Genomic DNA, 12,354 nt, shown 5'->3' with positions numbered 1-12,354 from the left:
ATGTGCGGCCACCCCAGTATGTATGTTTCTAATTTGACTCTGGTGATTGTCTTCGAAATTCGATGGTCCACCGGTTTACCAGCATCAGCATGGGTGTTGGATCTTGTGACAGTTGTGGACCTGATTTTACCCCAGCCCACCACGACTGGGCTCACACATCCAATTAAGAGTTGATACTTCTGCATTAAGATTTCATTAAAATCTGAATGTTATTGAAATAGAAATCAAACAGAACAGGTTTGAAGGTGTCATGCTCCGCAACTGGGTCCAGTAAATGGCTCTCACTTGGGTGTGTTTCAACCCGTATTGAATGTTGAGATTTATGCAGGTATTTCCATACTGTTGGAAGCTGGAGCTTGGGAACCCAGAATGCATGGTTAACCATGGCAGAATTCAAACATAAAACGATATATTGCATGGTGTGATATTAATCCATGAGCGTGGATAAAGTAAAATAATGGGCTACGATTGATTCCTTGTTCATGACCTGTTCACGGGCTGGGCTTCGGGCCTGACTTATACTGTGTCGGGCTCGGGTTTCAGGCTGGGGCCATTCAAATTTTGGCAAAAGCCAAGCCCGAGCCCAGCCTTTGAAGACCGAAGCCAGCTCATTGAATTGACTCATTACGACTAAGCTGGACAAAGGGATGGTCTCCAACCTGCCTGGTTACATCTTTGCAATGATGTTGTTTTCATTTCAATATGCCATTTTCCAAGCAAAGATCGGATCTGTCGGTAAGATGTTTCTGCTTCTGCTCCTCAAGATTGGTTTATAAAGAGTATTTTGTCATAACATGGTTTAGCTAAAACAGCAATAACTAACAAGTGGGGAAGGAGATTGCATAACCAACCAACGCTGGACAATCGTACAGAACGTTAAAGAACATGTCGGGTTTACTTGAATTTGGCCTGACAAAGCACTGTGTAGCCTTCTAAACTCCATTACTTAGACTGATGCTAACATTGATTAGAGTGAACCTAAGCACTGAATCCGCATATTATTAGCTTCATCTGCAAACTGCGTTGTCATGCTCCAAATTGACACCCTACTGATGTGGTCCTGCCATGGACATGTTAACCCAGGCATCCAACAAGCCTTTCTACTTGCTTCTCTTTAGAACCCAAAAGAAAATATGCTAAATTCGGTGCACTGACCTCAAATTCTGAGTTGTTTAATCCCCTTCAGCATTTAATTGAATGTTTGTACTTGAGCATGAAAGTCCTATGGACATTGGACTTTTTTTTTTTTTTTAATTTCGAGACAAGGGGACTCCAGATTAAATGATCTTATTCTAGCTTTCTAGTTCAATACGAGTATCATCTAAAAGTAGAGTCATTAGTGGAATACGGGGAAAGAATGATTAACGTGGTCATTTCTTGAAATACTGCAATGTCCTTATTTCTGTTTATTTGGCACTCTTTCATTAATTAAACCAGATGCTGGAATTGTGAGTTCAAAAGCATGAACAACCGAGTATTGTAACAATGAATACTGAAAAACCTTAAAGAATACCAACTATTTTGATAGGTATTGATGTAGGCAGTTCTTTTCTGTAAATCTGAACCTTGTGAATAGATGCCATGGTCAGTGGGAACTGTCTGGCTATTTGGCCTCTCAGATATGTAGATATAAATACAAGCTATAATACTAATAAATTGTATTTGGTTGTCTAAACTAATTATATTAATCTTTCCCTAAATTTGATCAAATGGGTTTTCATGAAAACGTTGATATTTCACCAAGAACAAAAAGTCAGAAGCTAAAGTAACTAAAACGTACTTGGAACATTTATGGAGGGCATGGCTAAATAGGCATATAATTGGGCCATCTACAAACCCATGTTGTCATTCCTCTTTTTCATTATAACATATCCATTTCACTTCATAGTATTATTAGGTATTCGATCCATTTTTATTTATTAGAATGCAACCGATTTCGCTCTAACTGGCTAACACCATAAGGGTATGGTAGTTAGAAAGTTTACAAATGGGTTGTACATTTATATCATGATGCTCTGTCTCTTTATGTTCTCATGATGATTGGCTCTGGCCATGTGATGATCCCCTCCTCTTGGCTACAGCTGAAGAATAGTCACGTGAATCAGATGGAGAGAGAGACCCAGAACATTCTTCTACATGAAATTCTAGAATTAGATTCATAAATGTAAACTTACTTGCCAAGTAAATTTATTGAAGAAATGATGATTTTATGTATTTCTTACATACACACAACTGGACACTCTTCTTAGATAGATAAGGGCAGCCCAGTGCAAGTGGTTCCCACGCTAATGCGGGGTCTGGGGAGGGACAGATGCACTCAGACTTTTCCTTTTTCTTCATTATATAATGTCCAAAACCCAATCTCACTCCTATTCCAAACCAGAGGCTTCCACTCATCAAAGGCCTATGCTTGGCAAGCTTCAACTACAATCTAGGCAATCCTCCTGTCAACACAATGAGACAATATATTCAGAAACGATAAAAAAAAATGAGAGTTAAGATTGTTGATGAGATGTCATAAAAAACTATTCAAGAAGTCACAGCATTCCACAGTACACCAAGTACAGGGCCAAACCACCTAATTAGTTCTAAATTTGAGTAAAATTTCTCCACCTAATCACCTTAATTGTAGGACCCATAACACAGGATCTCAGAATTAAAATGATAAAATCTACAGCATGGTTTTCAAAACCGGACCGGATCAGATGAACGGACCGGAAAACCGGGAATCAGTCACTTGATCGGTTCTGTTTTCCTCTAAAACCGTTTTTTTCACCAAAACCGTTGATTTTGGTCAGCAAACCGCTGAATCGGTTGATTAACTGTTTGAACTGTTTTGACCATTTTCCAATTTTTTAAAATTTTTTTGTTAGAACGGGCCGGCCATTCTGTCAAACGGTCGGACTGTTTGAACCGGTAACCGGACCCCTGACTGGTTGGGTCACCGGTTCGTTTTTAAAAACAATGATCTACAGAATCCAGGTTAAGCAATATTTTTTGTTTTAACCTTAAAAAAACCATAAAATCTTGCTTGCTTACTTATGGGTTTCTCTTAAACCTGTAGTTTAGCACGTAGTTTGTAAGTACAATACGTACAAAGGCTCTAGATTTTACATCCCAAGGAGGCCAGCTCATTGAGCTCTTAACTTACAGATCAGATTAGAGCACATTTACAGATCCCCAGCAATCCCCCAGATCCATGGTTTAATCAGAGTAGTCCTCTTTGTAATCAAGCTGCTTTATTTAATCCACATTGTCTCCCGTTGTTGCCCTCATGCCAAAGCAATTGAAATGCTCCTTCTATGTCTGCCCTTGATTCAAGCCGCCTTGTCGGGGAGTTGTAGTAGACCGATGGGCACGACTCACGGCGTGTGGTTGGCCAAGGCTGAGCCTTGCCACATTACCATGCTTTTCCAGTTTTCCTTTCATAATCAGTATCTGGGTAAGAATTAATTGCTTGATCTCATATGCCATTTGATTAGTAGAAGAAACTGCACTACAGCACTAAGTCAATAATCATGCTTAGTTGTAATAGGATCTTGGCCAGATGGAGCTGATTCCTTTAATTAATTTGTGTCGTGTTTTCTAATTAGTGTATCGCCCGACTCTTCCTGTGTAGTCCTGGAAGATTTTCCAGTATCTAATAAATTATACTGTCCTCACTCCCTCTAACTCCCCTTTATTTTCTTTCTCTCTCTCTCTCTCTCTCTCTCTCTCTCTATCTGTGTGTCTGTCCATATACCTACTAAAATATATGTATAACTTGGTGAAGTCGTGATCAATTTAGAATGAAATTAATCAAATGTTATTAAATAAAATTAACCACTAATCTTTGTTGTGCTTTGTTCGATATGATCATCGTGATAAGGAAGAATAAACAGGAAATCATCGCCATTAATGCGTCATATTATCTCTGTCTGGCACAAGTGAAGGGAGAAGACATGTCAATGGTTAGAAGAGTGGTTGAGAATTTGAAAATTGGGTAGTCATGCCATGTAAGGAATGAAGCACATGCTCCATGGAGAATGCTTTCATGCTTCGTGCTTGTTCATCAAAAGCAATTCTTCTAAGTATGAACAGAAAAAGGATCCCAAACCACATGCTTTTATGGGACCACTGAGAACAAGCTACACTAGAGCTCTAATAACAAAATAAGATCCCAATTCCCAATAGAAGGGGAAATTTGTTTTACAACCCAACAGTTCTCACTGCGCCATAACTGCACCCTAACTCCTAAAAAGGAGATTATTAAACTGATTTGATAAGGAAGGAAGAACCGAAGAGGAAAAAAGGAGGAGGAAGGAAGCATAGTGATACAACTCCCAAAGGAAATTTGATGCCTCGGGTTATGCAAGTTTTTCTTGGTAACTAAAACAATGTAAAGTATTAGTAATTTGATGTTCACCAAGCGCCTGCCTCGGCTCAGGCATTTAATCGAACACCAAAGGCTCGAACTTGTTAAACAATAAATTGAGGATCACCAGCTGCTTCATCCAATGGCTCAGATTGCGTCATGCATGAACTACAAAGCATATTACCACTGATTATACTATAATTATTATCAAAACTTGGGCAATCTTTGGCTTTGATTGAAGTTGAACTGCATTATTGGTTCAAGGTGTCCTGTTCCAAGGCTTATCAATCAATTAACTATAGAACATCTCTAGGGAACTAAAACCAAATTGAAATAACATACATTTTGTCTTGATGATGGAGAAGGGTACTTTGAGGTCTTCTTCATGTTGTTCTATTATTTTAAAGCCTGGGGCTTCACTCTGTTTTATGGACCAATGCAAAGGACTAGGAAACTTCTCTAGGAAACTATAATCAGATGTGAACAATACATTCTACATTTGTTCACCTAAAGCAAGTATATAATCTGGAGTCCTCAATCTTGCTGCAACCTCCAGCCTGTTTTGTGTACCAATGCAAGGGAGCAAGATTATTTACTCACCACTAGGGCTGTAAATGAGTTGGATTCGGATTCAGTTACATCTTAATTCAACTTGGAAGTCAAAATATCGGACTTGGGTTGGATTTGGATTTAATCCAATTACCTTCTATTATCATTAAAAATAAAAACGGAAAAGTACGGACAGGCCATTGAAGATATTTGAATTCTACTGCAGATCTGTAAATATTGAAAATGTAAAATACCTTCACCCTCACTCTATACACCAATGTCCACCCATGAATTGGCATTAATTCCGAGCTGGCACCTACCCTAACTGTACTTTGGGCCTAAAAATTCTGACCTTTGGTTGCACTGTCATTCTCCCAAATAAAAAACCATTTTTACTCTCTCTCTCTCTCTCTCTCTCTCTCTCTCTCTCTCTCTCTCTCTCTCTCTATATATATATATATATATATATATATATATATATATATATATATATTTTTTTTTTTTCTTTCAAAAAAAGCTGTAATAGATCCAAACTCTCACCCCATGTTTGGAAGTATAGGCATTTTTCAATAAATGCTGCCACATAAGTGCCACTTTAGGATTTTCCCTCTCATGCTCTTCTCTACCCATCGAGAATAGCAAAAGGTGACTTCAGTTTCTGTGCACACCTACTCTTTAGAGAAATTATTTTTTAAAGCTTCTCCCAATGGTTAAGGCGTTTTTTCACTATTACGCTGATGTGGTGCCTAATGGTGCCTAGTTGTCATAAACTGTTGCAATTATTACAAAGTCTATAACCAACCCAAATCCTAAAGATATGGCAATACTCTCACCCCTCATATTATTTATGCATTCCAAACTTTATTAATAATATTTGTGTTGTTTATGTTGTGAACCTTTATAATATAATTGACTTAATATAACATTTTCATTACTTTAAGTCCAAGAAAAAAAGAAACTCTTGGCTCCCCTACTAGTTGTAAAGGCAATATGAGCTCATATATTATGTGTTGAATTTAATATTTTTTTTGGAATTTTATATGAAGGATAATTAATATTTTATGCATTTTTTACATGTTTCAATCAAATAGTTAGAAAATTTGATGTTTGTCTATGTTATTTTTCTTGTTTAATTGCTTATATATAACAATAAATAATAGGAAATTAGATTTAAATATCCAATCTGATTTGCCCCCGCTCCTTAAATGCGGGAAAGGTTTTGCATTTTCATGTGTGAAAAGAGTTTAGATTCTGAAAATCCAATCCATTATGTATAAGAAAAAGTATAGGTTTGAAAGTTTGGAGAGGTAAAGAAGGTCAAAAATTTATGACACCCTTGTAGAACCTACTCCATTGCCATACATTCATCCCTAAATGGAGATTGGATTAAGCAAAATTTACATTATGTTTATTTTTCAGTTGTAGGTAATGAGAGAGAGGGATTTAATGACAACCATGAACCATTTTAACATTCATGAATGTATTAGATTTACAAAAAAAATGTATTGGAAGTATAGATACATACATAGAGGTACATTGAGAGGGTAGAAAGTTGTAAAACTAACAACCTAACAAAGCAAGCCTGAAGGCTTTTTTTGAGGGGGCAGCAGTAGAAAAGAGGGGAGGGGGGTTAGTACTTTACTACTAGTAGTGGCAGTTACATGAAGGGAATATTCACGGGTAAAATGGTCTTTTGCAATCACAAAATCAAATGCAAAAGGGGAAGGATCTGCTCCATCTCTTCTCTGGGAATGCGATGTCCCACGTGTCAGGATCCGTGATCGGAGGAGGTGGTGGGGCCCGACAGGTGGCGAAATATGATCCGTGCACCGTACTGCGGATAGAGGAACATCAGCACCGTTGGCCCGTGTCGGTAGTTAGGTGCCAATCGGAACGAGAATCTTTGCAATATGATGGCGATGGCAAGCTTTGCCTGTAGGATCGCTAGGTTCTGGCCGATGCATGTGCGGGCACCAAGGCCGAACGGTATGAACGCCATTGGATGTTTCGCTGCGCGGGCCACCCCGTCCGAGAACCGAGCCGGGTTGAATTCGTTGGCATCGTTGCCCCACAGTCCCTGATCGTGATGAACGGCTATGATTGGTATCAAGAGCTCCGTACCACGTGGAATCTTATAGCACCCAAGCTCCACATCAGCCTTGGCCCGCCTTATCGTAGCGATTGCGGGTGGATACAGTCTTAGGGATTCGTTCACTATCATACTCAGCTGCACCACATTATACAGTTAAACGTTAGAATTGCTTGCATGAAAAGACCAAATTACCCTTAGAATCTCAAAAACCCACAACAAAGTTCTTGAAATTACACGTTTGTCACTTTGCTTGTTGCTTGGTTGCTTACCATTTTTAATTTTTGTCTTTTTTAGTAAACAGTTGCTTACCATTTTAAGCTTAGTAATGTCGTCTTTACTGGGAATATCACGTGCTCCGCACACCCTCAACACTTCTTCACGTGCCAGCTCTTGCCACTCAGGGTGCATTGCAAGGAGAACCGTTGTCCACGTCAGCAAATTCGACGTCGTTTGTTTCCCGGCGAAGAAGAAGCCCTTGCATTCTTCGACGATGTCATGGACAGTGATATTCGACGACGACGGCGACGGAGGCGAACTGGGTTTTCTTTGAGCTCTTTCATTTGTGCTTGCTCTGATCAACAGTCCCAACAGGTCTTTGGGGCATCCATCCAGCATTTCGTTGTAGGAGTTCTCCTTCCGGCGATCAATCAGCTTTACTAGAGACTTCTTTATTTCTTTATCCAACCTCCAGGAACTCCGGTTCTTTTCAGAGGGGAAGAATCTGAAAAAGGAAAAAATCATAAAATAATCAAGATACCATATTTTAAGAACTCCGTATTTAATCGTACTTGGTGGCCTGGCCTCCAATGGAATCCTGATTCCTGAAGCCTTGAAAGGATTAATGATTGTTTTAATGAAAAGATAAGTGCAGATTAATGGGCAACTTACCTGTAGCCGGGGACGAAAACCTTCCGAAATGCCTCGGCGGCATAAACCATTTGTTGAGCTTGCAGCCGGAAAACCGCCTTCCCATCTTCGTAGCTGATGCCAAAGGCAGTTCGCGTGATCACTTCTTCAATCAAGGTTTGGAAGCAATCGGAAACTTCGATCTCCACCTCGCCGGAATTCGACATTTCTGACCACTTGTCCAACATCTCCACCACGCTTTTTCCAATAACCGGTACCAGGAGCTGATCAAAAAGACAAAAAACAGATTAGATCAACAGAAGAGAGAATTGGATAAACTGATAAAAATGGGTTATTATTTTTCTGTGTTGGATCAAAATTCCTTTGGAACTCACTCTGAGGTTTTCCATGTGGAAGGTTGGTGTGATGATTTTTCTGTGGTGAGCCCATTTTTGGCCTTTGAGGCTCAACAGTCCATCGCCTTCAAGCTGTCTGACAAGTGGGTGAGACTCGTTCTTCTCATAGAATTCTGATCTCAGAGCGAAGATTTCTCGAATGAGGTCTGGATCGGAGACAGTGAGACGAGGTGTGGGTCCGAACCATACAAGAAAGGTTGGACCTGAAACGAGCCACAGTTCCAATGTCACATACTCACATGAAAACAATCAAGATAAGAATAAGCCTTGCATAAAAGAAAGAGAGGAGAGAATACAGTGCAGCAGAAGTAGTACATTGCAACACTGAAGAAATAAGCAGCCCTGCAACTAGGTTGGATACCGCACTGAAGAAATAATAGACATGGATGTTCTGAAAGGAAATATAAAAGAAAACATAACCACTATTTTCAAAGTTTAAAATGAACATGGGTAGATAGAGTAGACCCTACAGGAGAGAGAGAGAGAGAGAGAGGAAAAAAAAAAAAAAAAGAGTGAAGAGGACAACTCATTACTTATCATCACTAACAAACATTTCCAACTTCATTATCAACATTCAAGCTCATATAGAACAAAGAACAATTAAAAGAAAACATAAATACTAATGAGCACTTAGCATCCAAGTGTTTATCATTTTTGTGAAGAAGACCAGAAGATTAAATGAAAGAATAACTAAAAAAACCCAACTACATAATTCACACCTCACCTTACCACTAGAACTATACCAACAGACATAATTTTCAATATAAAAGATCAATTTTCATTTTGAATTCTAAAAGTGGAAAGGAGAGGAGAGAAATCCAAGCTCAGCGTTTCAATAATCCACTAACTGAAAGCTGAACAAGCTGTGAGAGTGAGAGAGATGGAGAGATCACACAAACTCAATATGGAAAGTTCAAATGGCTTCAAACCATTCAGAACAGTGTTGTAAAACATCAAACTTACCTCATTCATGAAAAGAGAAAAATCGAAGAAAAAAAAAGGAAAAAGAACCATATCAAATTAAGAGTGGAGGAGGAGGAGGAATAAGAGAAAAGAAAGAAACCAGAACTGAAACCAACCATTAAGACCAAAAACGATGAAAACCCAAGAACCCAAACGGAGAAAGACAAAGTACCATAGATTTTCTTCCAGTGGTGGTAGAAGGAAAGAACTCTAGGAAGTATATTGTGTGACAGAGGCATGGGTTGAGATGAGGCCTTCAGCATCAACCCCACAAGTTCCTTAATGTTACCAATAAAGAAATGATAAGGGGGTCCTCTGATTCCTTGCTTTGAGAAATGCTCTTCAATTCTTCTGGGTCTCCACCAAAGCAGACCCACAATCTTCAAAACGAACAGCGGCACCAGGAACCATAGCACGGGCATCCAAAACCAGGATAAGTTATCTTCCATGCTTTAAGCTTCTCTTACAACACAGCTCCCTCTCTACTGTTTGGTAGCTTTCTCCTTGTATGTTTTTTTGTATTCACTTCCCACAGCTGTGTGCGAGAGGGAGAGCCGGGGGCAGAGAGAGAGAGAGAGAGAAAGAGAGAGAGAGGGTGAGTGAGAGGTGTGTTATGTGCTATATATAAGAGCAAGAGGCTTTGCAAGGCCGGCGCCGTAGGGGCCGCCATTGGAGTATTTAAGGGTCAACGAATGAAACGTTCTTTATCTTTTTTAACCCTTTGCTCACGAGATTGCCCATACAAGAATTCGATTAGTACAGAGGTGTCCTCTGTTTATTTTCACTCCAAATTGTTTCTGACTTTTCTTCTGGGCAGGCAATCTCACAGAGGAGAGAAGAAATTAAAAAAAAAAGGAAAAAAAGAAAACAAAACTAAAGTTGCTCTTTATTAGAGTTGCAGGAAAAAGGTGAATCGCCGAAAATTTTTCTGTTGCAGAAAGCCAGAAACAGTACATAGTGCAGGACATCACTAATTTCTTTCTTATCCTTCCTCTGGTCCCCAAAGAGAAAAACTCTTGTGAGAAATGAGGGCAATTTAGTCTCTAAAGATTTAGGATCTTTCCTTGAAAATCCGGAGGTCTTGGCCATTTAGTCCATTTTCCCAAAAAATACATGATTGGGGATAACAGAGGAGCATGAGGTGTCCATTTATATACAGATAGATATAAAATTTGTCGATAATAAATTCTTCCATGTCTTTTGTTCTGGAGAAGTGATGGGTTTCAATTGAACTCCAAAGGAGATTAAATTAATGAACATAAAAACTCCAATAGTAACCAGAGAATTGTGAAGTTGACATTGTTTAAGGCTGATGAAGCAATATGCTGTCTGTGCTCTAGTTTCGGGCTTTCAGCTTTGCAGTGTTGTTACTTATTAGATAGAAGAGGCTGATGAGTCATGAATGCTGTTAGAAGAAACAAATGAGCTTCAGCTTTGCTTTATCTTCTTTTCTCTATCTTTGTTTGTTTTGCCAAAAGTAGAAGCCAAAGTAGTCACCAAGTGAAAATCCATTTGGGATCTTTGACAAATTTGCTATTTGATTATAATGGAATTGGTCTTCATCATTGGCCCAATACCCCCATTAGAGCCTTTTCGGTTCTTTTACATTTTACACAGTAATGAGCTTTGCATCAAAGGTTGATAAATCTTTCCAATTTTCATTACAGTAGGGAAAGTGAAGAGGCTAATGGGGAGACTCCATTTCTAACAGATGGGCCTGTCTTTTTCCTTCCACGTTATGTTTCATGCTGGTGTATGGTCAGATTCAGAGATTAATTTTTCCATTACAATGGGGGAAAGTGAAGAGGTTAGTAGGAGACTTCATTTCTAACAGATGGATCTGTCTTTTTCCTTCCACGTTTTGGTTCATGCTGGTGTGTCGTCAGATGTGGTGTTAATTGGGCTCCAACGTAACTACAGAAAAAGATGGCAGCTGAGAGGGGAAGCCCAACCAAACCATTGGGTAGAAGAAAATACCAAATAGTTTAGAGAAGAATTCCAAATGACCCAGATATCTAAAACGTGGCAGCAGAGTTGGGGTTGAAAAGGGCTCCACTTGTTCCCCTCTCCACCCTCTATTCATGGGGCAAGCTTCAGCCCAACAGCCATGACCAACTAAGCCTTTTTCTTGCTAGAATTTATTAAATGGTGGGTATGGAGTTCATGTGAATGCATAGGACCAATCTAGAAGGTCTCCTTCTTTGGGGATGGTCTAGTTGCCCATTACACTTACAGTATCAATATGGCTGAAATAAGATAACTAGAAAATCCATGAATATGTGTTATCATCATCATCATCATCATCAAAGTCTTATATCGTCTATATGGAATTGGCTACACGAACCCTATTTCTCCATTCTATATCCATTGTTAATTCTCTTTAATTCATTTTGACTTTTGCTGTTGAAAAGAATAGGGAACTTGAATCCTTATTTTCAAGAAATGAAATTGGGTGAGAAGAGGGGGGGGGGGGGCACAATGGGGTTGGTATTTTGGAAGGTTGCTCTTAAATTTGTGCACATGGGAACAAGGCTGTCTATTTTTGGGCCTCTCTCTCTCCGTTTTTGGTGGGGAGGTATGCTTCGGTAGACCCAACAATGGGTGCCCCACGCTAGGACACCTTTGGCTAAGTTTGTCTTAATAGCCCCAAGACAAGTTGGGGCCACGTGCTCCTCTGGGGTCCTACAAATACAACCATACACTATTTAGAGTCCGAGTTAGGGTTAAGTGTCATTCTTCTACTAAGATAAGTTAGAATTTGATCTCATGATTTGATTAGGGGTCCATTCATAATATTGCCATGCCATATGTTGACAAATTATGTCATAACTCACCCTCACCTTCACTGATTTTTGGCATGGAATAATTTCTTATTTTGCTAAACGTTTGATATATAATTAATTATTAACAGGCTAGACCTACTTTAGGGCAAGGGGTCCCGACGTGGAGCTCATGGGTTTGAGCCAAGCTCGAATACAAACAAAAAATAATTCATTATCATGTCTACAAAAGATGGAGGAAATAATGAATGATCCGTTAGACATGGTTGGTTCTTTTACCCTCTTTTTTTTCCATTTTTTTTATTGCTAATTTTTTATTTTTATGGGCTTAGAAAATGGTAGTTGATATATAGT

General features: G+C 39.1%; 1 protein-coding gene across 2 annotated transcripts; it reads right to left on the bottom strand.

The window, feature by feature from the left end:
* Positions 1-6,345: 6,345 nt before the first annotated feature.
* LOC148842848 (cytochrome P450 734A1-like) lies at positions 6,346-10,172 on the bottom strand. Of its 2 annotated transcripts, XM_088958912.1 has the most exons (6): positions 9,393-9,532; positions 8,573-8,648; positions 8,237-8,460; positions 7,884-8,125; positions 7,305-7,716; positions 6,346-7,130 (listed from the first exon to the last, which is right to left on the bottom strand). In XM_088958912.1, the coding sequence occupies exons 1-6, from the start codon at positions 9,393-9,395 to the stop codon at positions 6,672-6,674; spliced, it is 1,416 nt and encodes a 471-aa protein (XP_088815038.1). In that variant the 5' UTR covers positions 9,396-9,532; the 3' UTR covers positions 6,346-6,671. The 2 variants fall into 2 exon arrangements, with proteins under 2 accessions (XP_088815038.1, XP_088815037.1); XM_088958911.1 differs by lacking the exon at positions 8,573-8,648 and having other exon boundaries at positions 9,393-10,172.
* Between the last annotated feature and the right edge of the window lie 2,182 nt (positions 10,173-12,354).

This window comes from Nelumbo lutea, chromosome 8 (genome assembly GCF_056320005.1).
Source record: "Nelumbo lutea isolate HS-2025 chromosome 8, American lotus-T2T, whole genome shotgun sequence".
Classification (NCBI taxonomy): domain Eukaryota; kingdom Viridiplantae; phylum Streptophyta; class Magnoliopsida; order Proteales; family Nelumbonaceae; genus Nelumbo; species Nelumbo lutea.
This window is presented reverse-complemented; position numbering and strand designations above follow the sequence as displayed.

Excerpts from the sequence above, each read along its gene's own strand:
- LOC148842848 (XM_088958911.1), bottom strand. The coding sequence starts at position 9,669 with ATGGAAGATAACTTATCCTGGTTTTGGATGCCCGTGCTATGGTTCCTG. Across the intron at positions 8,126-8,236 it reads TCCACATGGAAAACCTCAGA|CTCCTGGTACCGGTTATTGG; the intron begins GTGAGTTCCAAA and ends CTTTTTGATCAG. Across the intron at positions 7,717-7,883 it reads GTTTTCGTCCCCGGCTACAG|ATTCTTCCCCTCTGAAAAGA; the intron begins GTAAGTTGCCCA and ends TTCCTTTTTCAG.